The sequence below is a fragment of the Gadus morhua genome, chromosome 14 (genome assembly GCF_902167405.1).
Source record: "Gadus morhua chromosome 14, gadMor3.0, whole genome shotgun sequence".
NCBI classification, from domain to species: Eukaryota; Metazoa; Chordata; class Actinopteri; order Gadiformes; family Gadidae; genus Gadus; species Gadus morhua.
In genome coordinates, this window is record NC_044061.1 from 20,631,317 (window position 1) to 20,652,018 (window position 20,702).

The window sequence follows — 20,702 nt, forward strand, 5'->3', positions numbered from 1 at the left end:
GGCCCGAGTGAGGGGCTCAGGAGGACGTTCCCATACCCAGTCAGCACTAGAGAGGGTCAATGATGCTTGACTTTGATGTAAAACGATCATCCAGCATTTGGTTAAAAAGGCCCACATATGTTTTGTGGGTTCACTATCAAAATGATCACAATATGATATTTATTCCATATCCGGCACCCCTTTTGAATCCTTCATAGGCCATATCCCCTCATCCCCTCATCTACAGCCGCGCCTTTTTTGCTTTCCCACTTTCCAATCTGCGAATGTCTCGTCTGACCCATTTGTACGCCGCCTTCCTCCCTGGTCTGATCAACAGGCGACATCACCATGGTGATATGCCCCGGCATCGGTAACCACAGCGAGAAGCACTACATCCGGACCTTTGTGGACTACTCCCAGAGGGAAGGCTACCGCTGTGCCGTGCTCAACCACCTGGGGGCTCTGCCCAACATAGAGCTGACGTCGCCCAGGATGTTCACCTACGGTGAGACCCTCTCAGACCACGGGGAGCTGCATGGGGCTGGGGGGGGGGGTCTAGACGCCGATGACGGACAGCTGCCAATGAGTTACCCAACACGCACACAACACCAAGAGGGCTAGACACTGGGGGATTCCTTAACTTTTCTGTCCAGTAGGGCTGAACGATTTGGGTAAATAATCAAATTGCGATTATTTCGACCAATATTGCGATTGCGATTTAGCATGCGATTTTCTTTTTAAAGTTCCTTATGTTCTTTATTATTCACTAAACACGCAATACATCATTTGCTAGTGTCACGACCCCACTGGTATCTAGGGAAAACCGGCTCTCTGTCTAGGCAGGAGTCGAGACACATGCGTGGTACAACCACAGCTGGTAGGCAACTAGCTTCCGGGGCACGTGTGTAGTGACTCACCTGGGTTCCTGGTGAGCGCTGGTCCTTCTCTCTCTTGCTATGGAGATGGCCCAAGCGTTGTGGTGAACGGTAGCTGTCTCGTTCAGTTATGGTTTACATGTTTAGACAAGCACTCGACAAACAAAGACGGTGAAGGGGCGGTCACGTTCCCCCGTTGGACTCCTTAGCTCTGGCGTGTCCTGGCATATAGCTTTACAGAGTCTTATCCTGCTGCCCTGTAACCACTGGCCACCATGCTGTGTGTATATCCACCATCTTGGATCCCCCAGGTGACCACAATCAACCAATCAAGGGAGCCACTCCCACCGTTACCATGACCACCAGTTACCAACCAGCTTAACCTTACTCAACAGTAGGATCGTGACACTAGTATGACCAACACAACATTTGAAGCAGTCAACATGTAAACTGCTCTTTCCTTTAGGCCAGGCCTATGTGTTGTAAATTGATGCATGAATTGATATCATAACATCCTTATTTAACTATTGAACTGTGAAAGAAAAATAAATACGAATCGTACTAATTTTCCAGTCAGTAACGTTAACAAATCCTAAAAACTTAGATTTTATCGCTGTGTGTGTGGTGTGAATGATTGAATTATCAAGTGGTTAATAATGACAACCGTATGGACTCCGGTGCCACTGGTCACTGTGTGCTGTGGTCTGACTCTCGGCCCTGGCTCTTGGTTTTCCTGTCAGGCTGCACGTGGGAGTTCTCCGCCATGGTGGGCTACATTAAGAAGGCCTACCCTCAGACCCAGCTGATCGTGATCGGCTTCAGCCTGGGAGGAAACATAGTGTGCAAGTTCCTGGGGGAGAACCGGAACAACCAGGAGAGAGTCCTCTGCTCTGTCAGCGTCTGCCAGGGCTACAGCGCTCTCAGGTGGGTGGCAGCCCGTCAGTCCTCCCTGAGCAGCGACAACCATATGCAATCACACGGTGCATGACCCCCAAACCCTAACCCTGCCAACACACAATGCATGACCCCCAAACCCTAACCCTGGTTCCAGAGGCAGATGTACCCCGGGCCTCTTTAATACACATGAGCCACTGGTGAAATGATATCGAATGGTATCTCGCACAAAGGTTTATTTGTATATTTGACCACATAGATCATTGTGAACGTATAACATGTTCACTTTTTCGATTTATCCATTTCATGCACTGAACATCTACACATGTCGAAAGTGTGTTTTTAAGGGGTAAAAAAAGTTTGTATCAGGACAAGTAACGGTCTGTCCTGGACTAAATTCATGCAAATCAGATGTTTCGGATAAATCATCAATGCCCCGAAAGCTACAGCCACAAAAATTATGAAGTGAAGCATGGCTCACTAAAGTTGTCCCCGAATGCACCACAAGTCGTCAAGTACGCCCTTCGGACAAATGAGGAAAAAATATGTTGAGTCTTAATACAGAAAGGCTTTTCTGTTTGGAAAAACCCAAATTGAGCATACCACCACAAAAAAAAAACATACTTGCCAGCGGAGGGGAAATCCAGGGACGGATTCGCATCCGCAGGGCCTGGTGGTCAATGTCCTTCATGAACTCGTTGTGACAGAATATTCTAGAGAGTAATGGGAGACCTTCTGTTGTACTGCAGCCCTACTGTTTTGGACACAAATGCTCCCTCTGCCCAAACTCTTCCAATACCCAGGCTATGGAGGCAATGGAGAGTCTGGGGTATGGAGAGTGAGTCTGGGGTGTGGAGAGTGAGACTGGGGTATGGAGGATGAGACTGGGCTATGGAGGGTGAGACTGGGCTATGGAGGGTGAACTGTGTTTTGAAGAGGGAAGCTGTGTTGTTTGTGTCTGGGGATTACAGCTGTATTTCATCAGTCCATCTCCTGTCCCATCAGTGGCGCCCACTGAACCAGCCTATTATTATCCTTGTCTGACGGCCAGCGTTCCTCTCTGTGAAAACAAAGCATCTCAGAAACAACGTCGTTCACCTAATATTAACGAAAATATGGCCCCTATTTCCCCTCTATCTCCTGTTGATTGTAACCTGCTTTCCTTCAGTATGATGGATTGTATCTCCGCTTCAGTTGTATATTATAAAGTCCTATTAGAGAGCCCGAAGCACAGCAGTGTTTACACAGGGCGCAGAGCCCACCGTTCAGAATGCACTGCACTCTCACACTCGTGTACACTGCGCATAGCTGACTGTGTGTGTGTGTGTGTGTGTCCATCAGGGCCCAGGAAACATTCCTACAGTGGGACCAGTGTAGACGGTTCTACAACTTCCTCATGGCCGACAACATGAAGAAAATCATCCTCTCACACAGGTACTGAGCCTGCTGCCCTTCTTCTAGGCCCAATCCCATTTCTACACCTTACCCCTTCCCCTTACCCCTTCAAAACAAGGGGGAGGGGTAAGGGGAAGGGGTAAGGGGTAGAAATGGGATTGGGCCTTAATGTGCCCACGACACGGAGTTCCACTGTTCCTGCTCTTTGTTTTCAGAGGTTTTAAAGAGATTTTCTTTACAATTCTAGTTCGCTCTAGCTAATTTTTTTAAACAAAAAATACAGTTTCAGTTATTTGTCAAGTTTTTAATTTTAGTTCAGTTAACAAAAATGTGCAACCCGCTTTTCGTTATTTTATTAAGTCTTCATGCAGTTCCCCTCTCCAATGATCACTCATGTGGGTCGCTGTGTGCTCCTCAGGGACAGTCTCTTCGGCGGGACCTCGTCGAAAAGGATCGACGCAGACCTCAGTCGGCTGTACACGTCCACCTCCATCATGCAGATAGACGACAACATCATGAGGTGTGTGTGTGTGTGTGTGTCAGTGTGTGTGTCCACACTTATAATCCCCAATCCAACAGGCCTGTCTGTCACTCCCCCTCCCTATCCCCCCCAGTACGGGGACATGGTCAGCTGATTGCAACATGGCCAATGTTGTTGTTGTTGTTGCTGATGTTGTCATTAAGCAGGGCTTAATACTACTGTCTATCACTGGCATTCAGATGATAAAGGTCTTCTTCACTGACATTTGAATCATCTTTTGTTCATGTATTTTCTCTTCTCTCAACAGGAAATTCCACGGCCACAGCTCCCTCAAAGAATACTACGAGAAGGAGAGCTGTGTCCATTACATCCACAATGTAAGATCACCGCCTCCCTCTTAATACACTCTCTGTGTGTGTGTGTGTGTGTGTGTGTGTGTGTGTGTGTGTGTGTGTGTGTGTGTGTGTGTGTGTGTGTGTGTGTGTGTGTGTGTGTGTGTGTGTGTGTGTACTGTGGATGTAAACACTGCGTCTGGTTTCCTAGGTGAACGTGCCGCTGCTGCTGGTAAACTCGGCGGATGACCCCCTGGTCCACGACTCACTGCTCACCATTCCACGCACGCTAGCAGGTAACGCCACCAGGCATTCCTCTGCTTGTATATGGACACAGACTGAGTCACTGTTGACCTAATACTGAGGGGAGAGAAGGCAGTGTCCCGGATCCAAGTCCATTCCTCCTTGTCTAGAAGGGGATCGCTGGGCTATTTTTATAGACTTTCCTAGTTTCTTTTCCTTGTTTCGGACTGCAATTATTATTATTTTCTCACAACTTCTGTATGAAAAGAGTGTGACAGTTTCCCTTTAACAAATGGAAGCTGCTCTTGCTGGCTGACTGACTTTACACTTATGGACTGACTGGGTGTGTCTGTTTGGGTTTGTTACGTGGGTCCGAAATGCAGAACTACTTATGGAGTGAGAACTGGATGAAGAGTATTAGCAGTTGTTCTTGGTACCTGATGTCTGTCCGCTTGACCCGTGTGTCATGAGCTTTGTCTCCAGTAATGCTGCTTTTAGATGCTATTTTTAAACTTACTGGCCAATTACTTAGACATTCCTTTGCAGAGCCAAGATGGTCAATAGGGTTTCCTGGATGTTATGTATGTGCGCGTGTGTGCTTATATATATGTGCGCGTGTGTTATTTTCGGAGTTGGAATTCTTGACAGGGAAGTGTATGTGATGAGGGAGAGAGCGAGGTAATCTTCCTCCTCCAGAGACCTCCTCGGCTGGTACCCAGATCACTGCAGCCCCCAGTAGGGGAGCTGCTGGGGGCTGACCCCGCCCTAGAGTCACAGCTCGGCCTCAGACACACACTTCACGCAACTACCCGGAATGCCGCGGACTAAAATACATGTGCCATGTTTAGGGCTATAAGTAGCTTAGATGTTTGCAGCCTTAACGTGTATTGTCATTTAAGCCTTCTTGTAAGCCCCTTCATGTATTACCAAAACAGAAGACGAAGCCGCCTCTTGTCTTCATCTGGTCTGGTGCATCAATAGATAATAATACCCCTTTCTTCCTACATTAATGCTCAGCCAAGTCTCCTTGCTTCCTACATTAATAGTCAGTGAAAGACCCCTTCTTCCTACAATAATACTCAGCCAAGCCTCCTTGCTTCCTACATTAATAGTCAGTGAAGCCTCCTTTCTTCCGACAATAATAGTGCGCCAAGCCCCCTTTTTTCCTACATTAACACTCAGCCAAGCCTCCTTGGCCGACTTTCTTCCTACAATAAAACTAAGTCTCCCTGCTTGATGCATTAATTCTCATTCAAACTTCCTATATTCATACTCAGTCAAACCTCCTTGCTGACAATTATAATAATACTACTGTGGAAAGTGCAGCACACAGTGAATCTCCGACCAAAGCGCTCCATAGAAGGGAGGTTCTGTAGGATCCCATATTTGGGTCATGTGTCAGTTGCCTGGCACATGACCGCTGGCTCAGTGGAGGAGCTCACAGCCATCCCCAGCAGCTGGCGTGAACGGGGCATATTAGTATTGGAGGGGCCATGCCATTTTAAATCCCTAGGCAACCACCAGCAGAGTCTCCCTGTGGCCCAGATCGGGCAGCGCAGTATCACGCGCTACGGGAGCGACCCAGGCCGTTACCCTCACACCACCCGCTGGACACAGCAGGGCTACAATTATTCATATGACAGAGGCACATTTACATGGGCAGTGTGTCACCGTGTGCGTTGTAGATACGACACTGCTATCTGACACGCGAGGCTTTTTGTTACACAATGCTGTTGCACGCAGGGTGAACCTAATTTTCCCACCCCCTTCGGTATCTCTAATAGACTGTTTTAATGACTTCCTGTCAGCCCAACCCTGGGAGGAATCAGGCTGCTGACGCTGTGTCTCGGGTTTGTGTCCCCGGTGCAAGGTCCAGATGGCTACTGCCATCCATCATACGCGTTAGTCATACTCGGGGCCCAGACTTTGACTCCATTCATCTGTGGTGCTTGTGTCCGTAACTTCACCTAAGTGGGTGTCAAGTGGCAGCCATGCCCATCTGTTTGTGAGGCTCACACGGAAAAAGACATGCCTGTAGTTCCTCAAACAGCCTGTAGGGGGTCGCTGAAGTAGGTGGAGGCACCTGCCACCGTTCTAAGTTGAGGGAAAGAATAGCCATTTGAACCTCGTAATACTAAGCCAATACATTTTCTTCTGTCCGGTCGGTCTCTCAGTAGCTAGTGCACCTTCCCATTGTGTGTTTTTTCGAGATTGACAGTGATGACAAGTTACAGAGGATGACCTTCTAAAGATAGATGGGCCAAATATGGATCGTCTCAGACAATGGCGACGCTCCCTAGAAGGAAGAGCTGCACCTTCAACCCCTCTGTGTGTGTGTGTGTGTGTGTGTGTGTGTGTGTGTGTGTGTGTGTGTGTGTGTGTGTGTGTGTGTGTGTGTGTGTGTGTGTGTGTGTGTGTGTGTGTGTGTGTGTGTGTGTGTATATGAGAACCAAGGGCTGACTGTGTGTGTGTGTGTGTGTGTGTGTGTGTGAGAATCAAGGGCCGACGGTGTGTGTGTGTGTGTGTGTGTATGAGAACCAAGGGCCGACGGTGTGTGTGTGTGTGTGTGTGTGTGTGTGTGTGAGAACCAAGGGCTGACGGTGTGTGTGTGTGTGTGCTCTCTCCCTTCCAGAGAAGAAGCAGAACGTGGTGTTTGCGCTGACTCTGCACGGGGGCCACCTGGGCTTCTTCGAGGGGGCGGTGCTCTTCCCCCAGCCCCTCACCTGGATGGACAAGGTGATCGTGGGCTACGCCAACGCCATGTGCCAGTGGGACAAGCAGAAGCCCCCCTGCCAAAAAAGTGCCACCAGCAGCCCCCCGCAAGCAGAGGGCGGCTGTGCCGAGGAGAAGGCCTGAGAAACACACACACACACACACACACACACACACACACACACACACACACACACACACACACACACACACACACACACACACACACACACACACACACACACACACACACACACACACACACACACACACACACACAGAGAGAGAGAGAGTCTCTGCGTGTGTAGATTCTGGTCCTTTAGTGGTCACTACTGCCCCCCCCCCCTCCCAGGCCCTGGCCTTGGCCTCCCCCCATCCCCACCTGCAGAACACGCGTGATACTAATGATAAAGGGGCAAACTAAAACCAACTGCCTTGGTGCTCTTTATAATCGCGAGTGGATCCCAATCGGATTTTAGGGAAACTCACACACACACACACACACGCACACATACGCCTACGCTCATCATCCCGGGACGTGGATGTGTTGACCAAATACAAAATGCACACATAACTGAGGAAGTCTGCGATCTACATGCCATACTGTTGCCATACCATGACCCCCATTCTACACCACCGGTTCCAAAACCTTGTTGGCGAACCACACGTGGAAACAAGCCCATTCCTGCACCCCTTCCTCTCTGGGCACGGGGCGACACATTGAGGACCGCCCCCCCAGCGGAGGACCTCTGCTGTGCGACACCATTTCACCGTTCTATAGATAGTCAATATTTTTGTACCTCGAGAGAAAAAAGCATCAACGCATACAATGGCTGATACATATCCAACGTGTTCTCGGTATCCTAGCGATCTGTAAGAGGGGTTCTGGTGGAAGCCACAGGCTCAGACCGTACAAGTCAAACCAAGAGCACATAAGAAGACACATCCCGTCTTAAACATCCTGTATGGAGCTCACTACTTCTCTACGCCATGGCTGTACGCCTAGTTTTCTGTGTGTGCGTGCGTGTGTGTGTGTGTGTGTCTGCGTTTTTTCTGTGCGTGTCTTTGTTGTTTCACGCCTGAGAGTGCGTGACCCAATCTCACCTTGAAACCCGTGTCCATCATGGTGAATTTCAACTACTAGGTGGGGGTGGGGGTGGTGTGTTGTTGTGGGAGTCTCCCACCGCTGTCTGCCACAGTCTGGCCCAGTGCCAGGTTAATGACCCCCTGAAGCAGACAGGCTCTCCAGACCCGGCCAGGGAACGTATATATGCAATGCAGGGTTTCCCCCGCGCATTCCGACTGCGTTTTATTTAATGTTCTTTCTTTTTCATCACGTTCGACCTTCAATGCACTTTATTGCTCTGTTGATACGACGACTTTATTTCCTCGTTTTGGTGTTTTAGTTGTCTTTTATTAAGTTTTGTTTCTTCCAAAGTGGCCGTTCATGCTTAATCAGTTGAGATTGCCGTCGGTGTAGTTCGATGTCCCCCATCGCTACGGCGACGAGGGAGGTATACGGGGAGGAAAGGAGAGGTTTGGCTGCTGTTAAGAGTGCAGAGTCTTCCGATGACCCCATGCCACGCCCCCACACCTCCACCCCACGTGTGTTCCAACCAGAGGACCATATGTGCTCCTCTCGGATTTTCTGTTTTTCCTTCTCCTTGAGCCCGTCTGCTCTTTCACCCACCATTGACCGGCGCCAGCGTCAAAGCAGGCGAAGGAGTGCTCGACTAGTGCTCTGCTACCGCCCTGCCGGAGCACAGAGGACAGCTCACTGGCACCCCCCAGTGGCCGCCCGTCATGCTCCCTAACCCCACACAATACAACCCTCCCATCGCCCATGTGTTCTGAGAGATCATATCTCTGGAGCGCGGGCCGTTGTAAAGTGTGCAGCGCACACCTTGTGGGGGAAAGTGCAGGTTTTCCGTGGCGGTCTTGTCATGAATTAGTTTTTAGTCACTTCTTTTTGATCTGAGCTGTGAGGTGCTGTGAAGAGCGGTTAAGAGGCCACTGGATACCCGATCGCCGTTGAGCCAAATGTTTGACTCTAGTTCAGTAGTTGTCAGAATTAGTGGGGATTTGTACAGTTTTGTTTAGAGCACTGCGTGTGTGTGTGTGTGTGTGTGTGTGTGTGTGTGTGTGTGTGTGTGTGTGTGTGGCTTAAGGTTACTTTTGCGAGTGAGGACACCACTGAATTGTTGTCCCTTTATTTCAACCAGGCCGATTTTGTCAAGGAGTCGCCCCACGTTCCCAGCCGGCGTGCACAGCAGGTTTATCCAAGTTTTGGAGTTTCATTTTTTTATTATTTTTTTAAAAATCGATCTTGCAAACGGTGTTCTATTAAAAAAATCTAGAGTTAAGTATTCATATGCTGCATAAGAAAATATTCAAGCAAGATACAAATAAGAAAACGCTCTACTGTGAACACTGATTGGACCGGTCTAATGCCGGGACAATCAACGCGGCTACAAACCGCTTCTGAACTGCTGCTGTTCGCCAAGTCAATATGCAGAACTTGAAATAGTATTCATTTTCTTGTTTGGAAATTGTGTTTGCTCATTTGTAGCAAGGGCTAACCGTAGATGAATTCAGACGGGTGTTTTCAGATGCTCAACTGCTATATCCTATTCCTGGTCAGACTCTTTCACGTGAGGTCTGTCCTTCTGCCTTTTGAATCTTCTAATCTGTATTGCGCCACCCGTAGGTAGGGAGTGGCAACTGTAACGTCTTAAACATGCTGATGGCAAAATCCAGTCATGTAGTTCCAATCCATAAGGGTTCAGTTGGCAGTTCACAGCAAGTCTAAGTCAGATTGGTTTACTGCTTTATTTTTTTAAACACCAGCACACCCCGCTGTGGTGCCACAACGAAAGTTGATTGTGTTTTTTATTTATTTTTTTATTTTCTTATTTCTTTGGAGAACTATGACTCCCCATAACTTTGCACAATGATGCAGGTTTGGGTGTGTTGGCTACGATCGTTCGTTTTCTATGTTATTATTTTGTGGGGTTTTTGTACTTAATATTGTTATCGTGACTAATTGTGTTATTATTATTGTCCTGTTTGAAAAACATCAGAGTGGGAGTATTATGAAGATAGACATAGCTGTGTTATGTCAAAACACCACATCTTGATAACCAAACCAAAACTCGTCTTCACTTTAAGATACCTACTGAAATGTACTAAAATCTATACAAATCTCTATATAGCATACAGTATATATATATAAAATAGAATATACATTTAAATATTTGAGGGACCAGGGATTATCAATACTGGCAATAACGGAAGGATTGGAAGGGTTTTCTTATGCCAATCCTTTATGTAATAAAACCAACTGTGTCAAAAGTGTTTTAGAAAGATACTAATGCCTGGAGCTTGTTGTTTTCATTTGTTTCTCATGTTTTTTTTTATGAGAATTGGATTGTGATTTTTTTCTTTCCATTCATATAAAACAGTTTTAACCCTAGCCCCGGTCCACCTGTATAATTAAAACCTAGGGCCGTGTGTTTTCTGCATTGGACGTTGCAAGAGATGTGTCTTGACGTGTTAAATCAACGTCTTGTAGTGTTTGGAATTAATTCGGGATTTAGGAGACCTTTTTAACAATGTTCTCTCAATGCGCTGTCTCCCACCTGGACTCTTCCACAGGTCCACTTTTGAGTTTACAAGACATTCTGTAACGTTCTGAGATGGTTATGTGCTGTGGCGTTTGGGGAAGGGATAGAAACGGACGATATTTTCATGCATCTCTCATGAACTCTGGTCACTTGTGTAATTTGTTAAGGGAACCAAATGCTTTGTGGCGTACTGATTTTGAGAGAATATGGGTATTGTGTTAAAAAAAATAAACTATTTTCTCAAAAGAAAAAGGTTTCTTGCACTTTACTACTTTGTCGTGGTAACATTTATGAGTTTGACTTAAAAAAAGATATAGCTAATAACTGATATCATTTATAAAGATATCGGTATCAGAAACTTTAACACGTTTTATACTCAATATACTCAACACTTGTGTTGGAAATGATTTTACAGCGATATTGTAATATTGCATCGTTATCTGGGAACAACTAATTTATATTGGTTTATAGAGCATTGAACATTTGCACGATTTAATATTTTTGCTAAACATACATTTGTATTTTATTGGACATTGAATAAGGCTGTTTCAAAAAGGCAAAAACGTGCACGGCATTGCAAAGTTTGACCCTTGCCTAATCTAACCAAGGATATTCTGCTAATCAAATATTATTCTACAGTTCTTCCAAGACCCTCATATTAAGGACTCTGCTAACACCATCTAGGTGTTCAGCTTTCCTACCGAGTCGATAAAACACTATTTTAAGGCAACACTTTTGTTTCGAGTTATATTTCTAACTGTTCCTTACTACCACCATTTTACTGGTTTTGTACCGCATCCAGGTTCAACCCATCTTTCAACTTTCATATTCCGTTTTACTTTTCCTCAGTCTCGATATATATATATTTTTTACAAACATCCCTTTTGCCTCCAATGTTGACCACTTGTAAAAAAAAAAAAAAAAGAAGAAAATCTAATTCAATTCTAAATGCATTTTTTTTGCCATTGAATACATGTTTTAGGTGAAGGGGGAAATGGCAAGGATAGTTGAGAACAGAGAGAGAAAAGGCAAGAAGCATCCAGATTTCAGGGCACCGTGGGTACAACTGGAGGGCGTGGTTCCCGCCTGGTGTTCTGAGGTGTTTAACCAGTGCATGTTCAGAGAGCAGTGTCTTCAGACCCGAAGATCTTGGAGGCCACAGCCTTGTAGTCAGTGACGGGAGCTTTTCCATCAAAGTCTGCTGGCAGCAGGTTCGCATCGAAATCCTTGAAGAAGCCGTCCAGGTCATCGCCGTGGACAAACACCTGTGGTGAGTTATGGGATGGATTTATAGGCGCCGAGTCTAACAGGTTGAAAATTACTAATGATAACATTTAGATTTACATTTAGGGTATTCAGCAGACGCTTTTATCCAAAGTGACTTACTATAATTACATTTGTCAGAAGAAGGTGAAAAAATACTTTAAAGTAAAAAATCATCTATCTTTCCATGAGATTTTAAATCGTGCAGCCTTGTTTGGGTGCCATGTGGTACTTTACAAGTGTATGTGGGGGATGAGAAGGATTCATTATTATATCTGCAAGTGTGGGTTTGATTTGCTGAAGGAAAGTCGACCCCAATATCCGTTAGTTTAGATTGCTTTTTTCAGTTCCCCTCAAGAAGGGCTCACCCTCTCCAGGAGCTTGCTCTTCATGAAGGGTTTGACCACGTTGAAGGTGGTGGTGAAGTACCAGGGCTGGTGGGTCACGTGCACTGCCTTGAAGCGGGCCGGGAAGGACTCCTACATGATGGGTTGACATGGTATGAAAACAGTGATCCCTGAAGAAATGCCTGGATGTCTTTCTTAATCAGAACAGATAAACAGTGAAAGGCTTTTCTAATACATTTTCTCGAAAATGGGATTCTTGCATAATTCCTCACCAACCCCTGGCCCAGGACTAACAACTCCCCCCCCCCCCCCCCCCCAGTTAGTTCTTTATTGGAACTTAGACAAGTGGTTTACTTGCAGCCAGAACGAGTACACATTACATTTTGACGTGAAAACTATTTATCACGTTTTATACTATGTATTTCCATTACATTTAAATGCAGAGACAACTGTTCATCGTTAATGGTTTTATAGGCTTAAAAAACAACAACACAACAGGGTAACACCTGTTATGTGCTCATGTACTCTGCTCATCTTTTCGTCCCCAATAAAAAAAAAGAAGAAAGAAATGTATACGCAAGTGCGGTCCAGGTCTGTGTGTGACCCTCTGACCTGCATCATGTCCACCATCTTCTTGAGCTCCGCAGGCTTGATCCCGGACGCGTGCTGCATGGTGAAGCCCTTGAAGTTCTCGATCAGCACGAAGCCGTTGATCTGCGTCTCCTCGTTCTCCAGCAGCTTCTCCAAGATGACGCAGTAGGCTCTCAGGGTCTATAACACGCACACACACACACACACACACAGACACACACACACACACACACACACACACACACACACACACGCACGCACGCACGCGCGCAGCGCAGCGCGCGCGCGCGCACACACACACACACACACACACACACACACACACACACACACAGATGGATATGCATGGACGCACGCACCCATGCGCACACACGCACGCACGCACACAGACACACGAGCGCACACATACACATTATTTCGAACCAACACACAGCCAACTTGCAAGGAGTGTGTCGCAAACCAGACTTGCGGAGGAGTGGAGTGTGTCTGAAAGCGCCTAACCTCGTCAAAGGTGATCTCCTCTAGGTCCCAGTTCTGGATGTTGAAGAGCAGGACCACCCGGCCGTACTTGTCCCGGCTGGGCAGGACCACCGGGTAGCCGGCCTCCATGGTGCTGCGCACCGCCTCAGGGGTCAGGTTCTCAAACAGCTCAGGGTACTCCTTCCTGAACCGCACGTAGCCTGCGGGGGGGACGCACACACACACGCACACGCACACGCACACACACAGAGCCACGCGTACAAACATACAGATGCACATGCACACAAACACACAGACACACACACACATGCACACACACCGACATGCATATGCACACTCACCCATACACGCACACACAGGCATGCACATACACACACACGCACACAGGTTATACTATTTAAGCGTTTTACCTTTTTGAATATTTGAACACTTAACGATTAAGACCTAACCTTAATTAGGTATTCCTTGAGAGACTGTATGTTCCTCTTTCAAAGTTGGAACCAACATCTTTCTGAACACCACACTATTCCCGGGCTGTGTACAACCTCCAGATGCTTTAGTTAATGGCCGCTACATACATTGTGTACACACAGATTCAAATCCCTTGATGTTCCGACAAAACAAAAGCATGGTTGGCTCACAGGCTCTAGGTCGGCCCCCGGGCCCCTTTCAGCCTAGGGCCCTCATTAAACCGGCGGAAAACATCTATGCTATTGTTCCTGTGTGTGTGTGTGTGTGTGTGTGTGTGTGTGTGTGTGTGTGTGCTCTGGTATTCCAATTAACTCAACAAAATGAGTTCCTGTCAAACTAGGATTCCTCTCTCTCACAACAAAGACCCACCTTATATTAATTCATTCAAGGCAGCAAAATGTCTGCGCCATGTTTCTGTGTGCGTTTGTGTGTGTGTTTGCGCAAACGCTTTCGTCATACAGGCAGAGGGAAAGGCGGTTGTCCTACTTTAACACAAGGCAAGCCTTTGTTCCAGAAACACGGAAGAGATCTAAATGCTTCCAATTAGAGATCACCGTCCGCTTCCACCGCACCGATGGGGAAAACGCAACAGCACGGATTAGACAGACATGGTTCACACAGACCCGGATCACAGGTACCTCAGCACATCACACTGAAGATGGACGGCGAGATAGAGGGATGGAGGGATGAAGGGATGGATGGATAAGAGTGGATGAGTGGTTGGATGTGTGGATGAATGGTTGAATGTAAAGAGTGGTTGATCGACAATGGATTGCTCTATGTGAGGATGAATGGGTGGATTTGTGGATGGATGGAGGGATGGCTGAATGAATTTACAGATTGGAGGGACTTTGCCGGGGGAGGGACACGTTCTGGTGGGTCCGGCTCACCCTTCATGAGGTCGTAGGCTCGGCCCACGTCGAACTTGCGGGCTCTCAGGAAGCGGAGCAGCATGGAGTCGGGGTGTTCCCCGAAGCGCTCCAGCACCATCGCCTCCAGCTCCTCCCCGCCCCCGGCCCCCCGCTCTCGGATGGCGGCCCTCAGCTCCTTCAGGGCCGACGCCCGTCTCTCGTCCGTCTCGTTCAGCTCATCCTTGGCCTGGGAGCAAGGCAGCAGCAGCCGACGTTAAGACCCAGTTTACAGTCAGTTGGAAATGAATGATGCTCACAGACGCCTTCATGGTTAATGGTAATTGGACGACTTTCACCCATTCATGCACACATTCACAAAACGCACACCAACGGCGGAGTCAACCATGCAAGGCGACTGCCAGCTCGTCAGGAGCAGTTAGGGTTAGGTGACTAGCTCAGGGACACTTCGACAGCGTCCCTGAGCTAGGAGGAGCCGGGGATCGAACTAGCAACCTAGCGGTTACCAGCCAACCCGCTCTACCTCCCATCATGGCCTACAGACAAGGTTTTGCAACATCAAACGGCCGATAATCGATCGATATTTGGAAGGAAAACTCTGGAGCTTTGCATCAAGTGGCGGTGGTCCTGTGACTCAGAGCGGGGGGGTCTTACCTTCTGAAGGGTGTGGCCGGGCAGCTTTTCACAGGGTCCGAACACGGGGCCGTGGTCCTTCACGGTCAGGTGCTCCAGCTTGTTCCTCATCGCCTGCTCCTCCTCAGACACCATGCGGAACGTTCCGGTCTGCATCGCAACAACATTGGTGTGTTGGGAGGCTGAGATTAACCCCAAACTTCATGGATGGAAAATATTTACATCTCTCACAGAAGCGCTCACACACGCAAACACAAACACAAACGCACACTCATACACACACACACACACACACACACACACACACACGTACACTCATACACACACCCACACATACAGTGTACTCTGTCTTTCTCTTTCACTTTTTTAATGCGAACACGCACACATACATTCAGCCTTTTGATGCTTTCTCTTTGCAACACTCACATGCACAGACCCCCCACCCCACACACACACACACACACACACACACACACACACACACACACACACACACACACACACACACACACACACACACACACACACACACACACACACACAAACAGATACCCACAAACAACAACCATAACAACACATACCCACAAATGTCTATGTTTCTGTATTAGTCCCTATTCAAATAAACCTTTGATAAATTAAATGTATGCTTCCCCTTTAAAACGGACATACCCCTTAATGATGCACACCATTGAGTGGCTGCTTAATCTGTGTCACATGATTACAGACAGGGTTTTAGGAGCCCCTTCTTAACAACCCATAACCTAAGCTGCACTCAGCACCTCGACTCTAGAATACGGACACTGAGACTGTTGACAATGAGAACACAACTCCTCCTGAAGTATAATTAAATAAGATATGAAACTATTGTTAATGAACTTACAGCAGCCATGGTTCAGGGGTGCAGCAGTAGCTTCACGTGCACTGAAACGAGGAGTTAAGTTAGTACAACACATTATGACATTTAAGCGAGGTATCTGCTTTTGTTCTGTTTTGTTTTGTTGTTCCATGGCATGAACGGATGGCCATGTAGGTAACATTGAAGTAGGTTTGAGCGCGTTTTTGACAGCTTTCAATTGAAATAAACTCGGAGCATCATTACTTCATTACATAGTATATCATTTTTACTTTGCTGCATTCATAAGTGACACAATCATGAAGCACATGGCCTCATTAAATATCCAATTCTTACATTTATTTTTACTTTAAACAAATTGCATGACAGGACAGGACTGCCAGGACCCCATGAATAAAGTAAAGCCTCGTGATTGGATAGCATTTCTAGGTTATCTACTTAGAAACACATGCAATGTTTGCCAGAATTAATTAAACACAACTCAGCTGAACGTACAGTTTAAAGACAAAAGCCAAAGGCAAGTAAAGAAGGCTTACCTCAGGGCAGGCAGGTCCCTGGGAGATGGGCTGACAGAGTCTGATACAGCAGAGAGACAAGAGGGTCGGAGAGACAGGCAAAGATGCAGGAGGAGGGAGGAGTGGACTGTCACAGAGGGATTAAATATGAGAGAGAGAGAGAGAGAGAGAGAGAGAGAGAGAGAGAGAGAGAGAGAGAGAGAGAGAGAGAGAGAAGGAGAGAGAGAGAGAGAGAGAAGGAGAGAAGGAGAGAGAGAGAGAGAGGGAGAGAGAGAGAGAGAGAGAGAGAGAGAGGGAGGGAGAGAGAGAGAGAGAGAGAGAGAGAGAGAGAGAGAGAGAGAGAGAGAGAGAGAGAGAGAGAGAGAGAGAGAGAGAGAGAGCGAGCTTCACTCTTATTGGTTAACCTGAATGTGACTGTCCTATGATAACAATGGTCCACATATACACCTGGATTCAGAACAACCTTTTACTGTTTCTTTACCCAACCTAACTCAAAGTTCTTGGGCTCTATGGGAAACCAGTTGCGTTTTATAAAGTCAACAACCTCTGCAGCTCCACTTGTGACCAGCTCAGTCCTCAGCCTGGGAAACACAACGGGAGGGTGTCTGTCTGGTCATGTGGACCGCCCACATCACGCGTTCCTCGTTCAGAAACTCTTCTAGCAGGACCACTTTGTTGTTGTCTCCAGGTTAGGGATTAGGTATCCATGATTACACATCGTCAAACTGATCCTTATCAACAAATCAAAGTGTGAGGCTTGTGATCCGAGGTATGAGCTCACTCGGTCACAGGGGACATTTCATGAAAAATATATTTGGTTTTGAACAATGGGGATTTTTATATTCTCGATATCTCAATTTATTCTAATATGAGAGGAATTAAAAAAATTCAAGACATTAATTACATTTATATTTGAGACTATGATCAACTTTTCTATTTCATTCTGATAACTTGAAACATATCGAGTTAGTGAAGGAATGTATCACTTTTTTTTGTGCACTGATAAAAATAACACCACCACCACCACCAGCACCACCAGCACCACCACCACCAGCACCACCACCAGCACCCCCACCACCACCAGCACCACCACCAGCACCACCACCACCACCAGCACCACCACCACCACCACCACCAGAACCACCACCACCACCACCAGCACCACCACAACCATCATCTTGCGTCATTGCGCTGGTCAGAAACCTCCACCACCACCAGTACCACCATCAGGTTACATGCTTCAGTACATTGGTAAGAAACCTCCACCACCACCACCACCACCACCACCACCAACACCAACACCACACCCACCAACCAACCTCTGTCCCTCCTCCACACAGAGAGCCTCTGTCATATGGAGCTGGCAGCCTTTACCGTAGGCTATTGTCTCTCTCTCTCTCTCTCTCTCTCTCTCTCTCTCTCTCTCTCTCTCTCTCTCTCTCTCTCTCTCTCTCTCTCTCTCTCTCTCTCTCTCTCTCTCTCTCTCTCTCTCTCATTAGTGGAGCCTCATTAGTAAAGCCTGTTCTTGTGGATTAGCAGGAGTAATACAATGTCCTCTATATCAGGCATTCATCGATGTGTGCTTGTCTCTGGTATGTGCTTTATAGGGCCAATGGAATGGAACCACACAAAGGGACTTGCCCACACAAAGACACACACACACACACACACACACACACACACACACACACACACACACACACACACACACACACACACACACACACACACACACACACACACACACACACACACACACACACACACACACACACACACACAACACAGGCTCTATATTGAGTGTATTCAACAAGGCCATCGGAGACATCATGGATGTGAAAGCACATATACAGTGGCCCACCTCATCTGTACAGGGCTTTTTAAACATATTATATTCACAATATCAAATGTATGTCATGTAATGCCATGTCTCCTCAATGTTGGGGGTGAGTTACAGTTCGGCATAGCTTGATGAAGATTATAGGTTTGAGTCTGTCTGTGTGGAGTTAGCACATTCTTAAGTGTAACTGTGTGAAAACAATTTTTTTGTATGCATTTTTTGTCCTTGTTTTCCTTTACTTATATTTTATTTTATTATTTCATTTTATTGTATGCTACAGTAAGCACTTTGAATCTGCCTTGTGTATGAAAAGTGCTATATAATTAATGTCGCCTTGCCTTGCCTTGTCTCATCTAAAAATATGGATATAAAATAATCAGTTAAACAAAGAAAAAGGTGAAGATAAATGTGTTAAGTTTCAATTGACGCATCTTAAAATCTTATGTTAAACCAAGGTAAAAATTGTTTAAACAGTGTTGATAATGGTTGTTGTATACTCTGGGTTCTACCAACTTCCAAAAACACCTTAATTATGTTTGTGTGTGTGTGTGTGTGTGTGTGTGTGTGTGTGTGTGTGTGTGTGTGTGTGTGTGTGTGTGTGTGTGTGTGTGTGTGTGTGTGTGTGTGTGTGTGTGTGTGTGTTTGTGCTTCTTTGTTTATGTAGATTTCGTTAGAATGTGGTCATTGTGGTTAAAATGTGAGTCAAGAAGTTATTAATTGTTATTGAATAAAAACACTGTAGCCTATTTAGGCGTCCGACTTTGTGGTAGGGAGTAATTTATACTTGTTCAGACCACCAGATGGCAGTAAAACATAGCTATACAGTTGCTACATTATATTTTCCACAACAGAATACAACTCCGCTTTCACATGCACGCAGCACGCTTAGAACACTGCCCTGCTTCTTCTCCTATCATAGGGTTTAGTTAGGATATATATATTTTTACAGACAAAGAGAGACACTAGCACACATTATTCAACCTGCTGTTCGCTACAGGTCGAAGACCAAGTTCAATCTATCACATTTTAAGTGGGTGCTGATTTAGATAAAATAGATGAATGAAAATAAATGTATTGAATTAACTTTTTAGTGACTAAACTATACAAGGAACGCACAAAATCCTCAAGCTACAGTGATCGGTAGGCCTACATCTATCATTCATCGATCAATTAATTCTCATAATTGATATTGTCATAATAAAGCTGTCAAATGTAAAAGTCACACGGTGTTTGCCACCTTTCGATAATCCTTTCAATTAGATGGTCTTTCTTTTAAAATATCAGGTATGTATCAGTATAAATGATGATTGAATTAACTTCAGACTGTGGATTGGGCCTACATAATTGGGCCTACAAAATACATAATGAAGCTAGGGATTTTCTTGAACCTGTTTGGTTGTTTATTCTAGACACCCATAAAACATGGGACAGCCTAAATGACTTAATTTGTAAAGACAATTACAAATTTATAGCTAACCCCCGACCGACAAAGACACGTGATGCTGGAAAAACTGACATATGACAAACAGTTTGTCACAAAATGGAAAATGATCGGAAAGTTAATTAAACATTCGCGCTAAATATTCCCCGGGGCATTCTCAGCCGTGCCCATAAAACAACAAAGGGTTGTAAAGGTAGACACATTTATCTGTGTCTACCCTCCGGCCCCGAACCCATCCATCTAATTGTTTGTGTATTTCATCTACTTAAAAGCAGAGGTCGATCGAAGACGTGCTCTCATGACGCACGTCGTCTGACGCACGCGACATGGCGGGGCGGGTCTTGTTCGACCATTCCCTCCTACTTTGGGTAAAGGGAGGGGAGGTTCTGTTGTAGTAAAAAGAGCAGACCCGGCCGGCGGTACCATTGTCTAGCCAGAAGGATGTTTTGCTCACACGAGGCTTAGGCTGACCTGGGTTTTAGCTCAGCTAGCTGTGATTATAGCGGGTGACCTGGTTTCAGCACCACGGGTTGTTAACAGCTCCTGTTCTAACAGAAGGGAGATTCAACCCCGCCCAGCCGGATGCATCTGACAAACAGCGGGTACCCTGACTGACTGAAGGCTGTTCAGCCTTCCACTCACTTTCAGCACCGCCTGCCGGACCCGCGCAGAGCTATACCCTTAACGCACAGCGCCTGTTCCACCGTCATAACAACACTGTAGCACACACACTACTACTACACTAACAGAAGAGTTCAGGCGACCAGCTGGGGATCATCTTCTGGACGAGATGGGGTTTTCTTTCAGGATGGCGTCAACATGCCATGGCCTTTTCCTTCTCGTGTCTTTGATGGGGTTGAGCCAG

At 46.4% G+C, this 20,702-nt stretch overlaps 4 protein-coding genes across 6 annotated transcripts in view; 2 read left to right on the forward strand and 2 right to left on the reverse strand.

Annotated features, from left to right (window-relative positions):
• Positions 1-1,015, reverse strand: part of LOC115558430 (lactadherin) — an 18,891-nt gene extending 17,876 nt beyond the window's left edge. The window contains exon 1 of the mRNA XM_030376545.1: positions 897-1,015. The gene's annotated coding sequence lies outside the window, so the exon portion shown is untranslated. The remainder of the gene's footprint in view (positions 1-896) is intronic.
• Positions 1-10,786, forward strand: part of LOC115558431 (monoacylglycerol lipase ABHD2) — a 16,314-nt gene extending 5,528 nt beyond the window's left edge. For both annotated transcript variants that reach the window (XM_030376548.1, XM_030376546.1), the window contains 7 exons: positions 317-484; positions 1,595-1,778; positions 3,090-3,182; positions 3,562-3,663; positions 3,932-4,001; positions 4,168-4,252; positions 6,832-10,786. In XM_030376548.1, the coding sequence (XP_030232408.1) occupies positions 317-484; positions 1,595-1,778; positions 3,090-3,182; positions 3,562-3,663; positions 3,932-4,001; positions 4,168-4,252; positions 6,832-7,055 (926 nt within the window). In that variant the 3' untranslated portion in view covers positions 7,056-10,786. The remainder of the gene's footprint in view (positions 1-316; positions 485-1,594; positions 1,779-3,089; positions 3,183-3,561; positions 3,664-3,931; positions 4,002-4,167; positions 4,253-6,831) is intronic.
• On the reverse strand, positions 9,209-16,742 carry LOC115558432 (retinaldehyde-binding protein 1). Its single transcript, XM_030376549.1, has 8 exons — positions 16,578-16,742; positions 16,069-16,109; positions 15,210-15,338; positions 14,577-14,784; positions 13,237-13,415; positions 12,757-12,915; positions 12,166-12,276; positions 9,209-11,799 (listed from the first exon to the last, which is right to left on the reverse strand). Exons 2-8 carry the CDS (start codon positions 16,075-16,077, stop codon positions 11,653-11,655), a joined length of 942 nt encoding a protein of 313 aa, XP_030232409.1. The 5' UTR covers positions 16,078-16,109; positions 16,578-16,742; the 3' UTR covers positions 9,209-11,652.
• Positions 16,743-20,211: 3,469 nt separating this feature from the next.
• scg3 (secretogranin III) overlaps positions 20,212-20,702 on the forward strand; it is an 18,282-nt gene continuing 17,791 nt past the window's right edge. For both annotated transcript variants that reach the window (XM_030377165.1, XM_030377166.1), the window contains exon 1: positions 20,212-20,702. This exon is cut by the window's right edge. In XM_030377165.1, coding sequence (XP_030233025.1) covers positions 20,628-20,702 — 75 coding nt within the window. In that variant the 5' untranslated portion in view covers positions 20,212-20,627.

Bases quoted from the DNA above. Each gene is read 5' to 3' on its own strand.
- LOC115558432 (XM_030376549.1), bottom strand. The intron at 12,916-13,236 runs GTTAGGCGCTTT...TGCGTGTTATAG, and splicing joins AGGAGATCACCTTTGACGAG to ACCCTGAGAGCCTACTGCGT. The intron at 11,800-12,165 runs GTGAGCCCTTCT...AACTCACCACAG, and splicing joins AGAGCAAGCTCCTGGAGAGG to GTGTTTGTCCACGGCGATGA.